This window comes from Aphis gossypii, chromosome 2, assembly GCF_020184175.1.
Source record: "Aphis gossypii isolate Hap1 chromosome 2, ASM2018417v2, whole genome shotgun sequence".
NCBI classification, from domain to species: domain Eukaryota; kingdom Metazoa; phylum Arthropoda; class Insecta; order Hemiptera; family Aphididae; genus Aphis; species Aphis gossypii.
In genome coordinates, this window is record NC_065531.1 from 30,435,681 (window position 1) to 30,458,070 (window position 22,390).

Genomic DNA, 22,390 nt, shown 5'->3' on the forward strand with positions numbered 1-22,390 from the left:
GTTATAAGATATAATTATGTGGTGTCGTGGTGATACCATTTTAATTATACTCTATGATTTTAATTTTTTAATAATTATCTGTGAAATTGTGATTAAAATAAATTTGTCATAATATATTTCCAGTTTTTCATATATCATTCTTGGGTAATTTGGTATGTCCAATTAGTCGATAAGTTGATAAATAATTAGGATTTAAAATACAATGGTAATCATTAATTAATTGTTATTTATTTTGATACCTATTAACCTATTGGGTTCAACGATATCAAATTTATGATTAGCTACTGGTCTTTACAATATTATTGAAAACATTTTGAAAACCACCAATACTTTGAGGAGTTGTATCTCGCGAACCAATCGATGAAAAATAAAAATTTTAACGCGTAAATTTACAATAAAAATGGGATTATTAATTCATAATATTTTTATTATATGTTACCATTTGAAAATCAAAAGTTGATAGTGGTTTCACCAATAAATATAAGGGTAAAAAAAATTAAAATATTATACGGTTTTAGAAAAACATAAACATAGAAGTTTAAAAAAAAAAAAATTCAAAAAAAGTTAATACTTTTCGAGATAATTAGTGTACCCACTTAAAAGAATCACCCTGTATATTATATATTATAATGTTAGTAAAATATTACTAATATGATAATATTATATTTGTAGTCGTAAAACAAAAAGTCATTTTTCGAGCGTAATTATATTTGCTACCGTGAAAATATAAAATAGGTTTAACAAAAATTTACCAACGGTTATAAATTTGTTATAGAACAATTTTGTAACAATCGTATAATATATGGTCAAGTGAGGTCGCTCTTGTAGTATTATAGATTTACTACTAAACCACAGTAAAGTAATTTGTCCCTGCTTCTAAATAACTTCTCCCTTAACGCGTGGTTTCGTAATAGGTCTATGCCCGTCACTGGTCACCACTAACTCGATTAAAATGCTATTTTTATAAAATCAATTGAATTATCTACTATATTATAAGTATAGGTATATAATATGTCGTGCTCGAAAAATAGGTATTAGTGTATATTACTCAGATACAAATATATTGATAAAATAATAACCGTTTTAATTTTCATTTAATATACAATATATGAATATATCGTTGTCTGATTTGCGATAAAAGAAGCATCTTCACCCTACATAAGACGATGTATAAAGAGTGTGGACGACTGCTGCAGACGTATAATATGTATACTTTATTTTATACTATACAGCTAGCCACTGTACGCGTTTATGTCATAAAAATGTATACGAGTATAAGTATAAAATGTATATGTACCTATAGAGACGCACAGCGTTCGCGATCGTCTGAGCGTGTATAATAATAATAATAACCACAACGTATATTATATTTATTAAATGTATACGTCATAAATCGCGATCGAGATTTACGGGAATCGCGCGGGATCGACGGCGAGCAGCATCTTGCCGATTCATAATATGCCTATAATATACTACGTAGAAAAAACTAAGAAAAGTATACGGACGACGACCGCGACGCGCGTGCTCCGCCGGTACAATAAAAATGGTCACGGGCATCGGAGACCGGATCCGCAACGGTATTTGGATCAAGGATGCGCCGCGCGTGCGCGCGTCCGTCTACAGACATACAGTCTTGCAATAAATAATACATTTTTTCATATTCAGAATATATACCTATTCGAATTAGTAGCACAAAAATTGTTCGGAAATGTATAAAAAATTATTCGAAAATTATTTCTTATATTTTGAATTAGAAATCGTCAATTTTCATTTTCTTATGGGTAATCATCGTAGTACCTCCGTGGCTTAATGGGATGCCATACCCGTACGTATTGTATTCAACTTAATATACAACTGTACGACCTAGGAAATTTGTGATTATAAATTTCGATTTTGTGTCGTAACCTTTAATGTATAGAGTAAACTAATCTATTATTAAATTTAAAGATGAAAACATTATCTGTGTTTTCACACGGGTGCTTCAATTTTTAAACAAGAACTTTTAAACTTTTGTTTTTTACCTACTCATACCTGCTTTAAAATTAAAATATCGTAAAAAACCCGTGTAAAATATAGATTATAGACTAATCTTTAATAGTTTGATTATAGGTTAGGTTGATTAACTCTAAAATGTCTAAAGGTTATTACACAAAATTTAAATTGTCGAACATGAATTTTCTAATGTTTTCTAATTTTTCATAATATGCTGAGTTAAAAAATTGATGGAAATTTTTTTCTGGAATAATTGGTCTTAAAATATTATTAAACATCATTTTATATTAACTATAATGCTTTCTTAGACAAAATAATATTTGATTTTCGTTGGTTGTCGAGTTGTTTTGATGTTACACTATACTAAGTGTTTTGATTTTTCTCTCCATTTGTGTGACGGGGAAAATAATGCGCGTTTAACTGCTAACAACGGGATATATAAGTATATATTCTAAAAAAATAACATCGGTTCAAAGAGCAGGAATATAGTGTAACACGCGTTCGATAACCTATTTATGATAATATTAATATTCGATTGTACTTAATGGGTATATATTAAAATGTGTAGATGATTTAACGGTGTGAAGTGTGTTATAAATTATTATATATAAGTATTCCTAAACGCTATGTGGCTGATAGCAGTTGACTGCTTGCCACTGTACACATATTATCTAAATTCTAAACTTGATATATATTATTATGTTACCTAAAATTATTAAACAGGGTTTAGGACTTTTATAGTGATTGTATAATATTCATATGAACGTAGGAAAACATCAAGTTGTATCATAATATATAGTACCTATATAAATTCGGAGTTTGATATAATACATTTTTGTATATTTTGGATTTGAGGATTTCGCACGACTGCAACATATAATAATTATGATTATATTTTTAGGGCACAAGTGTACACATTTTAATTTTTTAGTGCTATGATATACTGAAAGTTAAAATTCACATTGCGTTTATCTTTACTAATCAATATTTAGATACAGCGGAACTGAAAAATTTTATAATATATAGGTATATTATTTTTATACACGCGTGTACGCTTTTATTTTTTTAGTGTTTTGTTTTTTTTTTTTTTTTTTATGGAAAACGAAACCAGTCGTCGAGTAAAACGTAAAATAATACGTATATAGATAGGTCTAAGCAGTCGTTAAAATATCTTCCCGTGATGCCTACCGAAAAAAAACCAGACCTTTATGTCGGAGGACAAAAAAATAAAACCGATAAAAACGAGTCGCTTCTTCGTTGTCGCTGTATAATATGTAGTATATTATTAAAATATTATATATAGGTACACATGTTGGTATATATACACGCGCTCGTCTGTTGCAGTGGCACACGCTGCAAGGTGTGAACACCTCTAAAACTAGTTATTTGTCGTAGAAAACCCGCGGGAGTAATGTACAGGTGCATTTCTTGCAGTAAATGTGCCGATAATAATATGACATAAAATAACTTTATTTGTAGGCGTACTCGGATAACAGATTTGTTGTACGCATATATTCCGGACCTGCGTATACATGTAACAATGTAACATATACCTACAAAATTTCTTTTTAAAACAATAATAACTCAGGTGTTCTCACTCGTTTGTGTCGGGAAAAAACTACACATTTATTTATGCAGTTATTTACCAATAACGCATTATGGGTAAAAAAAGTTAACTTTTCTGATAATATAATGTATAATAATTAATAAAGAGGTATATATTATTTAATTATTATATGATTAATCAAAGATTACACCTTACAGTATACCAACGATAAATTTCAATAAACCTTGATAATACACCTATAATAATAAATATACTGTCATTAAATTTGTAAACTAATGGCGATGAACTATAATATAAGCCAAAATAAAAAAAATACAAATTAAGTATAATAAAATTAATTATATTTAACAATAATTATTAAATTTTATTTAATTTTGTTATCAACTGTTATAATTAACTATAAAATACATTTTAAACAATTTTTTTTCATTTTATTTATAATTAACCTATCACTAATGGTATTGAAAAAAAGTCAATGAATATTATGAATAATATTTATTAGTTAATGTTAAAAATCTAGCTAATTATTTTAGTACGGAAATGCATGTATTTGGTAGTTTTCTAGAGTATAAGAATTTGTAGATTCCTATCAATAGCCTATAAAGTAAGAAAGTTTTGCGATATTTTCGAAGTTAACTCTGGCCACTCGCATCATATCGTTGTTATTTTAACTTACCAGCGTAGAAAAAATAAATAAAATATAATGACACCGCGAAAAGGTATTTAGAAAACCCATTTAGAGCGTAGTTACGGCTAGTTAAACTATGTAAACTCGTCAAGTTTGAAAATTGGTTTTATATTTATATTTTTTTTTTATTCCCCCAGTCCGTTAATATTTTCTTCATTCACGAGCACACGGAAAGCCGAGTACGCGTGTGTGTGAAATAACCATTCGGAACTGCGAACGCATAAATAGCTATGTTATTAAAATTATATGTATAAATATACTTGGGTGTACGATCGCGGTTTTCGTATTATGATTATTATACTCGTATTTATGTAACAAGGGTTTCAAATTACCGCTGGAATGGTTTTCGCGCAAATAGAATGTATTTTTTTTTATAACTTCATAGTAGTTCACACATTACATATAATAGTGTATACGGTTTCGCTCAAATTCAATTTAATATTTATTCGCGTTTTTCGCTCTCCCGCATCAGCCGTGCACATTGTAATAATAATAATCATGTGACGCGGCGGCAGAAGAACCGGGCGGAAGAAAAAAAAACTTCTAAACAAACAACATAATTATACACATTGTATATATATATATATATAGGTAGGTAGGTACTAGGTAGGTATACACACGGTATAAAAATTAATCGTTCGACACGAGTAGGCGGAAGCCGAACGCGGAAAAAAACCGTATATATACTGTATAGTTCCTATATTATATATGTACAGGATGTTTATTTTATCGTCGTAAATATAATATAATATAGAAAATAGAAGAAATTGAATAATACATTTGATAATAATTGTAAAAAATGTAAATTCAAATTGTAAAATGTAAGTAATTTTATTTTTATTTGTTTAACACTGGCCATTAATTTTCAAATTTCACTCATACAGCGGTATTCTATAATTTATAATTTATTTTATATTTACACTATAAAATATGTTAATCTTAAATTAAGTTGTATAATTACATTGTCACGTATTATATTAAAATGTCTAATGTTTTATATTTTAAGACATTGTCTGGCTTACGATAAATTATCACCCTGTGTTGTAAAACAAATTAAATTTTAAATTAAATTTTTTTACCAGTTTTGTGTCCTCACTCACGTTTTTACTAGCGTTTAATTTAGTTGCTTTACTGACATAGCTATATAGGTTAGGTATAGGTAAATCGGCTTCAAAGTATAAAATATCGTTCATATTTACATGGCCACAAGATTAAAATCTCTAATTAGTTTCTTTATTTTTAGTTTACGATTTTTATTTTTTATTGTTACTGCATAATATCTGTGTTAAAAATTTTGTTATTGACCAAATATGTTCCAAAGTTTAAACCACAAATCGCACTAAAATCATTTGATATCTTAGGTTGAAATGAATTATTATTGTTTACTTGGCAATAAATCTAGTAAAACACCACAATAACACGTGAGTGATGAGATTATGAGTATGCATCGAAGTTTTAGCCCCATCATATACATATATTATACATTACCAGTATGTTAATAATGAAATAGGTAGGTACATGTACACGGTGAGTACGTCTCATCACATTTAATTTATTCTAGATTTGTACTGCTGTAACTCTATTCTTAAATGTTTTCCAAATTTATTGATCACACGTTTTCATAAACAAAATATTATACATAGGTGTAATATGTTTATAAAAATTGTTATTTACATAATACCTATATCAAACGAATGATCGTGTATTATTTAAATGCCTAATCTTTATTGTAATTGAGATGAGTACAATATAGTATGATGGCCGCATGGAGGGTCATTTGCGGAAAATATTTCACTATATTTCACATATTTATTGTATTTTAATAGCAAATAAAATACTTAAACGATAGTTTTTTTCTAATTATCACACAATTGGCTATTTTAAATTTATATAATATACGAATATAATATAGAAGAGGTAAAAAAAAAAAATATTAAAAAAATTCAAATTTAAATTTATATACACCCACAAGGAAAATTTTCGGATCCACAAGATCCAGTTCACACCTGGTTCATTATGTTTGTTTAAAAAAAATGATTTCGCTTTATACATATATAATATAATTTATATCACAGAATAAATTAAATTTCATTTACTCTGCAGTGTAAATACTTATAATATACGTCGAGGGCGTGGCGAGTGTTCGATGTATATCGAAGCATTATATTATAAAGTCGACGACACGTCGATAGTATTTTCGCGTCGATTTATTAGCTATCCGACCGTGACAAATCCTCCGATCGCGATCTACAAGCCCGATAAAACTCGTGCACAGCGTGTCCGATACGATCATTTCGATATGGCAGTCTGACTCGGCAGCGGCGCACCGACGTATAATATAATAACCACGGCGTTTCGGTATTTGCCGCGCGTCTTAGCATTTATTTTCATCTACTTACGTATATAATGTGAGTATATACATTGATACCATGTTTATTGTATGTATTTCGTTTTATACACCGGCGAACGGCACGCTATGATAGACGACGATCGATTAGACACACGAAAAATAGATGTATATACATAGTTTTGTTTTTACGCCCGATAGTTTGATTGACTATATTTTCGACGATGATCCAATAAATAGTACCTATACAGACGAGCTGCAGTCGCCGATAAAAAAAAAATATATACGTATATACTACGACCAAGAGACGGACGATTTGTGTGCATAGTTATAATTATAATGCAAATTTTATTGTGTATTGTTCGCGGTTTTTATATTGTAAATAAGTATATATTATATTGTTTTGTTGAACGTGAACACGCGTCACCGCCGTGATGTCGAAAAAAAAACAAAAATCACGATATTTTAACGTGGTGGAAATGCAAAACTATTTGTTGAGATCAATGTATCGCCGTCAATTAGTACTACATTATATTCGATACAGAAAATAATTGTAATTTATTGATTTTATTTGAGTATAAACACTATAAACTGATGCAGATTTAAAAATATTATGTAACATGAATATATTTACAATTTTTAAAAGAAAAATAGTTATTTAGAAGAAAATACTCTGTAATATTTCGAATTTGAATGATATTGTAAAAAATATGCTCTTTATATAAAATCATTATGTACATATTAATATAAATTATTAATGCGTAATAATATCATCGATACCGCGCATTTCATACATCAGTTATAACTCATCTAATTATAATACTGTATCGAGATAACAATAAATATATTATATTGTATCATATCCCTTTGAAGTTGTAGTGTTCTATACTTATGATAATATTATGTAATTTATAATTCGTGTAATATTATGTGCGTAGTCATATTTATGCTTACCTACTACAATAACTACATTAGGATTCTTGAACAATCATATTCGTCAAATTTTCGATAATATTATAATCTATATTATAGTATAATGAGTTAATAACATATTAGATTGCTTAAAACAATGTTGTTAAGTATTTAAATAAAGACCACAGAATTAATAAGATAACTACGAAATTTGTTTCATATAATAATAATAAAAAAAATAGAAACATTTGGATACGTAATACATATGGCCAGATTAAAGCTTAGGTAAAATGAAAAAAAACTCGCGTAAAGAAAAAATCAGTTCAAATATTATTTATAATAAGGTAATACCTATATATGTTATTAAAAATAAAAATGTTGTAGTTATTTCAATAGGATCGTCACCACTAACTATATTACCATCGTACATCGTTTACTATATTTAAGTACAAATAATAGACATGTTGATGCGTATACTTATTTCCTAATAATCCGATTATGTAAATATACATTTAAAATTTGTAGAATATCTGAAAATTAATATTTTTACATGGATATAATATTAAATCATATAAATCATAAACATATCTCGGAATATAATTGATGACTATTGACTATGCAATATGTAAGTATATCGACTGTTATATAAAAGATACGCTATCTCGAGATAATCGTCGAAAGTAGCAGTAATGCTTACAATATAATATATGGTATTATGATACAGTAGTAATAAGCATAATAATATGTTATCGAAACCGAATCGACTTCTTTTTTTTACACGCTTGCGTCTAAACAGGATCAATAACGAAAAAACGTAATCTTTTTTGTTTTACCGACCGCCAGTATAGAAAACCCGGTTATCGTATACGCATATCACATATATTATTATAATATAATATGTACAATGACTAGTGGTCCGGAAAGAGAGTGTTGCCTTTAGATTAAAGGTATATGGTCTTAAACCGTTGCCGACGATAACCTCCGGGCGTTTCGCGGTTATCTTTTGGACTGCGCTCTCGCTGCCACCGCACCCGTTGACCTTTTTATCCAACTCTCTCGCACTATCATCTACCGTACAGTTTTTGTTATCCCTCTGTTGTAGCACGTATAAGTGTAGTACACAACTTCCAATAAACAACATAATATTAAACTTGTTATCTAATAAGCGTTAGCCCGGATATACATTTATATTATATAATAAGTTATTACTATATCATATATTATTTGCTTTACAGCATTATTATTATTGTTATGTGTATCAAAAGTTGATTTTCGATTTTCCTATTTTTATACCTAACACGATCGTTACTTGGGTATATGTTATACGCGCTGTCATTTTTATCTATCAAATTGTCTAAATCGTGGCTTCTTTGTTACAGTGTTACAATATTCCGAGCCGCTCCTACTCTAGCAACAGTAGAATCATTGTCGATGACACCCTCGTCTTCGCTGCCGAAAGACTTCAACTAGAGACACGCAATCGTTGCACACGAATCACTTGTACAACGCGTCGCATTGGCAGCCCTGATGGGCGTGTTTGAAGACCTGGCCAATCAGAAACCCGGAATGCATTGGGTGAGTATATGGTCATTGGTGGACTTAGCGTAAGTGACACGCAACAAATACTCGTAAACCATAATAATATTATGATCATGCGTCAGTGTGGGTGACGACACGTGATATGATCATTTGATCATCATTTGGATGTGAAAGTCCAAAGTCTTTAGACTTAGGTCCTGTCCCGATTCAGATATGTATCTCGATCACGACCTCTGTTTTTAATGTCTGTATGTATACTAGCTATACTTTAGTTTTATCTGCTATAGGGGTTTCCCGCATTTGAAAATATTCTGTTTGTACCCAAATCGTAGTGAGGGGGAGCTGGAGATAAGAATGGTATGCGATCCGAGTCCAGCCCAGAATATTGCTACTATATACTTAGCAAGAACGTACACGGACAAACGGTACAAACGCTATTTAAGCCCTTTGGATTGGCAAAAATCAACAGTCACAAAAATTAAACAAATACTGGTACTTTTAGAGTAGGTCGGAATTCTCGGATTAACCAATACCGGTGGGGTTTCAGGTACTTACAACCCGATTAGATACATAACAATAAATTTTTGTCCGTGACGGAGAGGGCTCGTGTGAGCATGTAACTATTGATGTATAATCCCGAGAGATGTATTATTCGCATTAAAACTGGGAAATATTATTTCGTATATTGATAGAAACCATCGACGCACGATCATCGATTTCTCGAATGGTTTCGATCGTCGAAAGACGGAGACCGGCGCAAGCGGTGTAGCACCTATATTATATTATGTATAATAAACTGCCCCAGTGCAGTATTTGTGTTTATAGTTATTATAGTTGTATTATATTATTATAATATGGCATAACGTAGGTGTCGTGTTGGGTTCGCATATTGTCCGAGTTTACCAATTATTCAAATCCCCACACCGTATTATTATCATTATATTGTGTCGACGACCGCTGCCAAACAATATTATATATGAATGCAACAACATAATAATATAAATGTATATAAGAAGCAAAGCGTATTGTGCGCGTGTGGTGAACGAAAGAGAGGTGAAAAAAACAGTTCAATGTTCGCGCTAAACAGACCGAGATAATGCGATTTTGTGGTTCCCGTAATCCTCTTGTTGTTCGAAATTCGAGTGGCTGTGCAGTACACCCTCTGTTAGTGGTGGGGGGTGAAATAAATTTCGCGAGTTGTAATAAGTTTATATCATACCAAAAATAGGTCGATTTTTGGTCTTATTTGAAATCGCAGGAAAGACACTTTAGTTTTGTATTTATATGTTGTTGTGTTTTGTTCATGTACTCAGTGTAGATACTCGTGGTAAAAATGATCGAAAGAAAACGTGACCACGGTATTAACGTAAAGTAAGACAAGTTTGTGTGATGATTATGTGGGGCGGGAGGTGGTGGTCAAAAAGAGGAGAAGTGGAAGTCTGTAGCTTACGTAATAATTATTATAAAAATATTATGCTGACATTCTGTTAAAATCGAACGCACCAGGAAAAGCTGCCTGTCATGGTTATCGCGGCCTAGTCGATATTTTAATAATAACAACAACAACAACGGACTTTTCAAACTGCAACAGTGTCGAACGGCTTTGGCGGCAGACAAAAGGCACGACCGAAATAAACGCAATAATAAAATAATAATAATAATAATGATAATAATATGAAAAAGAGAAAAGACGCGCACATTGCGATTCTCACCGCGGCAGCCGTCCAAATTACTATGTATAATATTATGCAGCGTGTGTGTATATATAGTCAGCGCCATGTGTCCGTTGTGCGTTTGTTGTGTTAGTATTATGTGTGTACACCGTCGAGAGTTATTAATGATTGGATATCTCTATGCGATATTATGTTGTATAGTAAATATAATGTATATAGTTTGTCGGCCACTAGAGTCGGCGGACGACAATGCAATACGAATAATAACGTTATAATATTTTCGGACGTATGTGAGAGAGTGCGTACTATATAATACAATATAATATGTATATTTTATATACTCATATAGTAAATCATTGTGAGCTGCAGCACGATGACTTACGTTCGTAAACATAATAATGTACAGGGTGATTCAAAAGCACGTTCACCCCCTATAATTTCTTATTTTCTTCAGTTATATAATATAGTTATTTAAAATCTGATTTTTCGAATTTTTAAATATGCTTTTTAAACTCCCTCTTTTCTATTGTTAACTTTTTAGCAAAAACGTTGACGTATCAAAATAAAAATTCGAATGAGTACCTAGTTTTTGAGTTATTTTATTTTGTATAGGTATCAGGGGTATCGTGATCTTTAAACATTTTAGTAATTAATCTATCAACATTTTTAATATTTTTGTAAAACCATTTTTAGGATCTTTATATTTTTAGTAGGTATATAAACATTTTAATAACTCCAATATTACTAGTTCAAAATTTGAATTAGCTACCTACATATCATTTTTTTTTTTGAAAAATTATTCATTTAATAATCTAATTGAGGTTCTCATTTGAAAAATATAACTTTGTATCGCTAATATAACATATACCTCAAGTAGTACAAAACAATCTTAAGAATTTAAATTTATTGCCTATAAGTATATTTAAAAATGTTAACATTTGATAGGTTTATTATTAAAAAAAAATGGAAGTGAACTCGTTTGGAAAATTATCCTGTATTTAATATTTTTAATACATTTTCAATTAGGATTGCTACTAGTAGTTGCTTATTATGCAATTGAATCTTCGACGTATATTAAAGTCCCAGCTTCAGAGGTTTTTACTGCATCGTCATAACTTCATAAATGTCTTAGGTTTTTACTTCACTGTTCGCGGATCACCCCACGGTTTCTCAGGTCGAAAATAAAGAAATGATAAACCGACTTTTAAAATAATAATAATAACCATAGAGGTATAGGTACCTACGGTGCGGGGTTTATTATTATTATTACTATTTTATTAGGTCGACGATTGCCATGTGGGTGGGTGGGGAGGGTTACAGATGACCGCCGTCGTGTATTATTTTATTTATTTTATTTGTATTTTTTGATTTGTCATTTCAACAAGGGCAAACCCTATGAGCGCCTGACATCTGTCCTTACCCTATTTGACCCGGTGGCAGTGGAATAATAATAAAATAAAAAAAAACCAGGGGCATTCGAGCACAATAACCACTCGATAATACACTCGTCGCCGTGACCTTTTATTATTATTGTGTTACGTATTTTATATAATATAACTATATAAACGTATGTAGTGTGTAGTAGTGAATGGGTATTTTTCCCCGAATAAGTGTGGTGTGAAGTGAAGTATCTACATTCTACGTGTAAGTGCGTGAATGTGTATGTGCGAGAGAATGTTGATTTGGCGGAATTCAGTAGCGCGATAATAATAATGATAATAATATGTAATAACGAGACGCGTGTATATATATATATATATAATAATGTATATAAAAACTCACCTGAAATAGAAAACTGTTCCCGCCTTGTGATTATATATATTTGCGAAAATGACCATTGTCCCTTTTGTATAGCACTGTGCATTTCTTTTATTCTTTTTTTTTTTGCTTGCGTGTCCATCATATTATATGTACTGATGATGGTACTTGACATCCGAGACGACGACTGTGATGACGACACAACGTGTGAGGGCATCGTAATAATAATAATACTAAATAATAATAGAGAGATTTGCAAACATATTATTTTTACCTCGCTTCGAACCCACCCCGAGGGTTGCCGCCGCCACCGATTTTACTTGGTCAAATTTCTTTTCTCGTCTCTTAATAATAATACAATCGAATCGCGTGAAAACAACTACTGCTGCTGCCGCATCGTAAATGTCGTCCGCGGCGTAGAAATTAATTCGCGTGTACAATAAGTAATTCGAGACGCGTTCCTTCGTGTAGATTAAAATAAAACCGTGTTATCGATATTTTGTCAGATACAATATTGTAGGTATATAATATGGACATCTGGTTATGGTTTCGAAAACTGGTTAGGATCTCAATAATTCTTGACACTATCTCGTTTGTATTCGATCTTTACTCTTAATCTATGAATTTCTCATACAGTCATCAATTTTCTCGTTCGCCTCTAAAAATGAGAATATTATCGTTAGCGATTTATATCCACAGAAGGTCAAATTTTGACAATGTGCGAGCAGGGACTAAGTTGTTTTAGCTACATAAACGAATTCTGCGTACGCTTCTGAGCCAGTATTCTATTCTATTCTTAATTAGCGCATGATCACCTTAATATTATACAATGTTATAGAATTCTTACTTTGGATACATACATGTACCTACATTTTGATGACTTTAAAAAACTTCTCGAATTGTTGAAGTCACTTTTCAAAAACTATAATAATATATTATGATACAAAGTGCATTGTTATAACATTTTTTTTTTTGCTATATATCAGCAGCATGACCGCCATCACACCATGCTGGCCAACCCGTACGACCCGTCCAGAGACCTGAGCCCAAACTTGCCGACCACGTCGTGCCGAGGTCAGGATCTGACCAACGTGTTCGGCGTGGTCGGCGTGGTCGGCGGCGGCAGTGGCGCACACGGACAGTGTTGCACGTTCAAGTCTGAGTTCGACGACGACTGCGCTACCTCCGACTGCTGCAGCAAAGTGTCTCCGCCGCCGCCACCGCCTCCGATTTCCGTCATGGGACGCGACGACTTCCGCAGCGGCCCGCTGCAAGCCGTCCCATGCAAACAGGAACTAGAAACTGCGGGCCACGGGCTCGGTTCGTCGCCTTCCGGACACCATCACAATCACCAGCTATTGCACCACCATCATCACCATCATCTCGGTGGTGGCTACGGGTCGCCTCCGGAACCGTCCTCGTCGCCGCCGCCGTCCGGCCACATGACGTCTTACGGCAGCGGTGGCGCTTACGAGTCGTCGCCGCCCGCCGCCGACATGATGGTCCGGCCGAAACGGGAACAGGCCGAGGTGAACCTGTGCGACGGATGTGGTCTGAAAATCCTCGACCGTTACTACCTGTTCGCGGTCGACAAGAGATGGCACGCCACGTGTCTGCAGTGTTCCCAGTGCGCCCGGACCCTGGCCACCGAAATCAAATGTTTTTACCGGGACGGCAACATTTACTGCAAAGCCGACTACCAAAGGTAAGCCACACGTTTTGTTTATAATATATATTTATCATTATAACGTATGAGTATATAAGTTATTGCATAAATTTTTTGTGTAATTAAGTGGTGTGTCGACTAATTTTTAATAATTCCACAATTTTCATATTTAAAATACAAAATAGGCATATATAGGTTATCGAAAAGTGTTTGACTGATCATGAAACGTAATTTGATAAATAAATCGTTGAAAGTACGTATATCATAAATATTCGTACAAAAAGATGGATCATCCTATTAAAGGCAATTATAACACCTACGCACGCACTCACGCATATTTATATACTTACGCATATCTATGCGTGGTAATACGCTTTGTGACCGTCTGTAGTGGGTCGTGGGGGTGGCAATTATTCAACGTCTCCGGGCGCGTCCAATATAAATTAAATTAAATCGCGGACGAAAACTTCTGGAAGCAATTAAAAAATGTAAGTCCTGCGACCGTCGCGCGCACACTGGCACCGGACCAACAGACAACCACACAACCGTTGCACCGTATACACAATATATTTATCTCGTCCTGTGCGTCCCGCCGAGTTATTTCGTAGATCACCTATATTATATACGTATACATTACAATATTACGCACGTGCCCTCGTCGTCGTGACCGCTCGATCTCGCCAACGTATATCTTCTTGTCGGGTCTCCTCGTTCTCTCTCTCTTTCTCTCACCCGGTGGTGCACGCGTGGCCACCAATGTACACACACGCGCCACGCATTCTTCGCGCTTTTAATTAGACTTGCGGGAATAGGAGCAGAACGTATATAACACACACACACACACATATATTATAATAATCATAATAGTATAGTGTGTTCGTATATGTTACTCGAAGCTATATGGTATACCGTATTAAATATTTTTAGACGAAAACCGTTCTTTTGCGGTCGTTTACGTCTCGAAATGTTCAATATCCGTATCTGGTGGTCGTATTACAGTTTACAATGCCGAACGTATAATTCGGTTGCATCCTGCTGCACGTATAAATGATTTCAATGTAAATTGCGTCCCATTTTCATTTTTTTACATAAATTGTGGCCCGAGTACATTTTGTATTCATACCTATAAATTGTGCTATACATTTTTTTTTGTCCATAAGTAAGTCGCGTCAAGAGATACTCCTCCCGTATTGCAGACCTAAGAATGACGACATTATTATAGTTAAAAATATTGGTTTTGCTGTTAAGAATAAAAAAAGTTACTTTTAAAAATAAGTAATCGGTTAACTTGTAAAATGTATTATGAATGTATACCAACCCTAGCTCAAATCCTAATTGAATATTACCTAAATATAATTTTTCCTCTGACTTTTGACATTAATGGGCTAAAAGATGCATCACTTTGCATGTTTTTTTAAAACACTTCGGAAACTAAATTGATATATATTTTTAAAACATTTCCGGGCCACAATTTATGCAGTTTTTTCAGGGATGAAATTCGTACCCTAACCGCGGGATTCACGGTGTCTGATGTCATTTCATTATCATTATATATACGTATACAATGTATGTATTCGCAATAATTATTATTATCGTTGTATTGTATCATCGGCGGCGGCACGGTGTCGAAAATAGTAATAATAATAACCGTCCGAGGCGATTTATCAAACAGCGGGAAACGCTCGGCACCTGCGCATGACGGGACAACTGCAACGTGCACGTATACTTAAATGCACACACACACAAATACCTGTATAAATAATTTACATTTATATTGCTATTCGTTCGGGATGCACCGCAATTAAAATATATTACCGTCGGCCCGAAATTACACTCGCTGACCCGGTCTCGGTGTTTTCGCCTCGTTTTTCGCTGCGATAACGATCGCTCGAGTTTTGCGAGCACATAATATTATATTTACGACGATATTAAACGTGTGTGTTCGAGCAGTCTGATTAATTTTTAAGTACGAGTATTATATTACAATTATTAGTAACGTATAGAAGACTTATACGCTCTGTGTACGAGCGCATTGTACACGATAATAATATATCATCGTATTTTAAACTGATGCACCCGAACAATTATCCATAAATAATTAGTGTTCGAATTTTGTTTAACTTACACGATACGTCGGCCCATAATAATTATCGCTTGGTTAGTTATCTATAAGCATTAATTTTATTATACTTTACGAATCATGTAACACGAGTTGATGATTATTTATTGGTCTTTTAGTAAGCACATTCCACACATGTCTTTTCATTTTCTAAAGCATATTTGATGTTTTTAGCGTAAATATTAGGTGATATTTCGAAGTAAATAGATAAAAAACTTTGAAAATTAAAAATTTAGTCTTTAGTTTGAAATTATTATCTTGTTGCCTCGTGTTATGCCCAACATTATTTAAATTTTGAAGATCGTATTTTTATATATTACATCGTGTAACGTGTATTGTGCACGTTTATCGTAAATCAATTATAAATACCAGGAAAAGTATCTACCTAAATGGAATCGTATTAATATTTTATGCATTTTAAAATTAACCTACGTTTAAAATCATTCAAAATAAACTTGTCATAATACTGAAAATTTATAACCGCGTGCGGTGAAAATGCATGAATAATAATAATTCTTTTATAGGAATATTATGTGCATATTTTCTTTTTTTTTTGACGCATCATAACCGCCACACATGTTTTATTCGTTTTTAGAACCTTAAATAATTAACAGTAATATAATTATTATTCGCACGATGTCCGTCCCGACCGCGAATACTACCGGTGACGGTGGCGGCGGACGGCCGAGTGACGTGTGAAATTGAAAGGTGCGCACAACTCGTTTTACTGTATAGGTACAAACACACACACACACACACACATATTATAATATTATATTTTATACACATGTAAATATATGTATATTATACGTGTAACCATCATACGGCGGCGCCGGATCGTGTGAGCGTGTGTGCGGGTCGGCAAGTATGTATTGAACACATAATACTATATATAATAATATACGTAGTATGAGCTGTATATATCGGTGTATAATATGAGCATATTAAATTATTATTATTATTATTATATAGGCGAGTCGTGTAGTACGTTTACGATTTGTGCCGACGAAGAACGCGCGCGGCGGCCTCGTGTCGATTCGGATGTCTTAATTATCACTTTGGTATTGCGTCGTCAACGCGCGCGTCAAAGAATAAGGATAAAAGTCGGTTTTCATTCTTTCGTTTCCTTCTCTCTTTCGTCCGTACTACGTATACACTGAATGTATGTATAATAATATTATTATGTGTACCTCCCTGCGCAAAAGGTCACCGGCTGGGCTGGGGGCCATTGTGTATATGGTACGCCGCCGCCGCCGCCGCCGCCACATGATGGGAACGGAGACGACGACGTGTAGGTACCTATAATATATACGCGGGTAACCCACCTTTATACGTTCGTATAAAATAATATACTACGCAACGAAATCGTTACGAGACACGCTGATGCACCATCACGTATGGTAAAAAAAAAAAAAAAAAATGAGAATAACTCGGCAGAGCGAAAATCGCCCAATCATCGTATCCCGCCCCCGACCGGCTGTCCGGACGGGCTCTCTCTGTGCGCAACTCTTCGATGTCTTCTCGTTAGTTTCATCTCCGTCGGCTATTATACATATTATATATTTATATATACCTACAAGAATCGGTCGTACAATACGACCGTGTTGTGCTCTGTGTGTGCTGCTCGCGCTCTCTTATCGGCGGTCGTATCGGATCATCGCACACTGTGCGCACAGACGTGACACGGACGACCTGCTGCTGCTGCTGCCGCCGTTGCTGCTGAACACACATAAATACATATTATATTATTATATTTAAGTACTATTGTGCACTGTGTAATTTTGTTTCTTGAATTCGCCTCGTAGGCGTTTTCGAATCACCCGCAGGCGGCAGGTTAATTCGAGTTTGTATACTGACGTACAATAACGGTGAAACCACCCTATTTTTGTGTATTATATATTATATACTATAATATAACATACTTAACGCCGATCATATCATCCCTGAAGCACGCCGTATGTACACGACCTAACGTATATGTTCAAATTGGAGAAAAATAAAAGCAAGAGGGACTCAAAGATTTGGCAAAAAAAATAGCATTCCTCGAAATTATTAAACTCAACCCAAGAAATGGGAGGTGGAGCCTACCTGCATACCTCGTAACGAAATTCAATTCTAAAGAACGTATGATTATAATATGTGAGTATTTCTATACTAACTCAATGTTGCTTATACTATATGAGCAATTGTAAGCAATATTTTTAACTGGAATTTTCATTTATAATCGCTTTAAACATTTTTATAATTAAGTTAATGTAGGTGTATTAATTATTATTTTTTTTTTTTATTAAAAAAACTGTTGACTCCGACTGTGTACATCATTATATTGGATACACATAGTATACGATGCCAAGTTGGGACATTAAAAGTTGTAGTTCACAAACATTAGATATTTCACTCGTTATAATAGTAATACATGAATTTAATAGATTTTAAAGATTATTATTTTATTATTAACTGTTAACTTTCCATTGTTGGTATATATATACATATAATAAATATAAATGCAGGGTTTACGTATTATATGATATGATAATAATATTAATAATACACGCACGGGTGTATTATAGTAAACCTATTATTTTAGGACGTTTTATGGCTTTGCCTTAAGGGTACTAAAATATACATGCTTGAATTTTAATGGACATCAATTCAATAATACGAGTACACATTAACAAGTAGTGGTTTTAGTGAACATGTTATTTGATAAAATGATAAACCGACCCTTGATTTACCCAACGAACAATTTTAAAAACAAATGGTCTTGGAACAATTTTTGGTTTTTCAACCATCGAATTATATACCTAACTGCCAGTAGTTTATTAAAAAAAAATCGAAAAATGATTATTGCTTTATATATTATGTATGTGATGTACCTACAACTTTTTTCTATTTAATATTTTTGACCCCTTTAGTTTTATCGTCTCTGAGTTCCATCTATTATCGACCCTTCATATATATGTATAAACTACTAAAATACGTAAAACTGTATATAATATATACCTAGTAAATAGTTATGAAATGAAAAACACGACATTTCAAACTACGTGTTAGGTCTGTTCTCGTGCGTGCCCGTTGTCAACTATGCTCCGCTTAATAAATAACGTGTTAATGCGATACGACGATATACACATTATATTTTTTGTCGTCTCCTGCTTTTTATGCCGAACCGTAAACTGTTTAAAATCTTATACTGGCCAGCACCGCGGGAGTCGTCTCGTATAGTGCGCGTGTAAGCTATTCAAACCTAATACGTGACGTTATGCCGATGACCGTCGCCACGCGCGCGAAGATTATATAATCTAGGAAGGTACCTTGTACAGTCGTTAAGAGAGATTCTGATGTTAAAAAAGTTGTCTCTGACATCAGAACTAAAAGTTTATTAAAATACCTCTTGAATACTTAGTATTCAACATTAGACCACATAACATAATATTATTATGTCGTATATTTTGCAGTATTTGTATTGTTAGTATATCGCTATTACTAGATCTTTAACAAGTATCTATTGCCTCCACAACCCAGGACGTTCAACAGTTACTAGACTGTTTAATCGTTGTTATCATCATATTTATACGGTCATTATTGTGACTACCAACTAATTTAATCTATGGAATTTATCATTGTAAAATTATACATAAGGCTCCTACGAAGTGAGGTAAAGTTATTAGGTTATACCTAGCATGTTAAGTGGTTGTGTTTTCGATATTTTTATTCGGTTTTTTTTAAAAATTTTTAAATGTGGTTTCCAAAAATTTATAAAGTATAAACAAAAATATTAATATTTCATTTTACTAGAAAAATTGTATTATCATTTTTTAACATTTTTTATTACCATTTTTTTTTTGTCTTTATTCGATAACAAATGAAATAAAAGGTTTTAAAACCTATAGGTAGTATATAAATAGTATACTGAGTAAATTAATCATTAGCCGGCATTCGACCCATTCTGAATGAGTAAAGTTATTATTTTAAAACTTTTTTTTAGAAAAATAAAATGGTCTTTAATAGTTATTCGTTAAGTTAAAAGCTATAATTTTTATTACAAATGGTGATACTTAATATTATTTCATTGTTCAAGTACATACGTTATAAGCGATTTTGTTGTTGAAGAACTAAAAACCAGATTGTGACATCATAATTTTCTTTAATGTGACCACCTAGGGTACTTTTCCCTACTCTGTTTTGATCGTTTTTGAAGAATACTATGAGTTCAACCCTGCTCGATTCGTGATGAAGCGTAAATCGTCCATTATTCCGGCGCGGGGTGGAAAAAATGTCAAGTCGTTTAAGTGGACGTTTTCGCGTTGAGGACACACACGCACAATAATATTCTTTACGATATACCTACTTATTACTCGTGTTACCTGAGTTGTGTGTTTAATATAAATATATATGATAAATGGTATTTGCGCCACGGCAACAACAAAAAACGTATAGGTACACATGCGAGTTCTCACGTGGAACGAACGGCCTTTTGGCATTATTCGCTGTTATCCCAATAATAATAATAATAATAATAATAACGATGATAATTTAATAAAAACATAACAGCCAAACGATAGAGGGCACGCATTATTGCGCTTTGTGCCATTGTGTCACTATGACTTGGCACAACCCGCGACCCTCTCACTATATAATATTATACGTATAGAATATTATATCCTTTCTCCGTCCGACAGTCGGCTGACCGTGATCGAAGCTGATCACGTGTACATTCACGATGACTATCATTGCTGGCCAGCGGTGGCGCACCAAACGTGGTTAATAATATTATCATTTATTATATTATTATAACGTATTTATTATTTTCGGCAGTCGTTTATATCGTTTGTTATTTTTCGTGCAATACTAATACCTATTCAATGTGTATAATTTAAATAATAATTGTTTAAATTATTAAAATCGTTTTAACGCGATTTATCGAAAATTATGCGCATCACATGATGTGATGTCTTAATATGTTTTTGTTATAATATTATCACAGTATAAGCAGTCTCCAATGTATATTACGCGATTAAGAAAACACGTCTTCTCGTGTCGTTTACTTTTTTTTTTAGTAATGTATAAGTACATTCGACACGTCCATCTGTAATGTGTTCGAATACTGCAGAGGTTTAGAGTTCGGACGAAAAAAAGAACCGAAACGACTTTAGCTTTGCGTTCGTCTAATACATGTATTCTGGCAGCGGTAGCCGTGTAACAAAAAAAAAAAAAACGAGAAAGGCGGCGTCTTAAAAAAAAAAACAGGAGCAGATAAAAAACGATCAAGAGATCCTTTGAATACGGCGTCATGTGCGGCGACAAACACGTGGGTCTTATATTATGTATATGTATGTATAACACATGTAAACGGCGGCGAGTCCAGAATATTTTCTATAGCAGTACGCGCGCGTGATTTATGGCGCTTATATCATGTATATATATATACATTGAGAAACGCGCGAAAACGATTCTCGTATATATCTAACATAACCTTCACACCCTCACTACCACACCCCCTCCGCCATCCCGGGAACTGTATAATACGTGTGCTAGACGCCACGATATTATACATATATATATACAAGTGTTAGTGATTTGACGATTTATGATCGACGGGAAGCATATACGACGCAATATTAATAATAATAATAACACGACGTGGAAACGAGTCTGGAAGAAGTTTCGGAGGCGAATTGTGTGGTCGATCCATATATACACCTAATATACGAGTATAGTGACTATATAGTAAGTCGTGTATACATTATATACATATATAATAGTATCGTATATAGTTTTGCATGTAGTGCGATGCACCACATGTCCCTCACTGCAGTTTCTTGCACGTGATCGCAGTTAAAACGTGCCGAGAAAAGATCGCGAGACTATATAGCAGTACGGTCACGGTTATTCGGAGTCAACGGAGATGTGGGGTGTTACTGGCGCAACGGTCTTCGTGAAAATACAAACAAACAAATTCGCGCTGAAATTTACTAGCGTAAGTCTATATTTGAACAACAAAACGATTAACTGCGATACAACAGTGCCCTCTCATGACAGACGATTTAGAATTCCGGTGATCCCGAATGACTATATTATAATATGATAATAATGTTATATACTCGAATCGCCCTGACTGTAATCGGA

At 33.4% G+C, this 22,390-nt stretch overlaps 1 protein-coding gene across 2 annotated transcripts in view; it reads left to right on the forward strand.

The window, feature by feature from the left end:
* The window catches only part of LOC114127387 (protein apterous-like), a 58,596-nt gene that overhangs the window by 9,431 nt on the left and 26,775 nt on the right, over nucleotides 1–22,390 (forward strand). The window contains exons 2-3 of one of the 2 annotated variants that reach the window (XM_050202203.1): nucleotides 8,886–9,081; nucleotides 13,463–14,181. In XM_050202203.1, the coding sequence (XP_050058160.1) occupies nucleotides 9,034–9,081; nucleotides 13,463–14,181 (767 nt within the window). In that variant the 5' untranslated portion in view covers nucleotides 8,886–9,033. The remainder of the gene's footprint in view (nucleotides 1–8,885; nucleotides 9,082–13,462; nucleotides 14,182–22,390) is intronic. The other variant, XM_050202204.1, reaches the window with a different exon arrangement.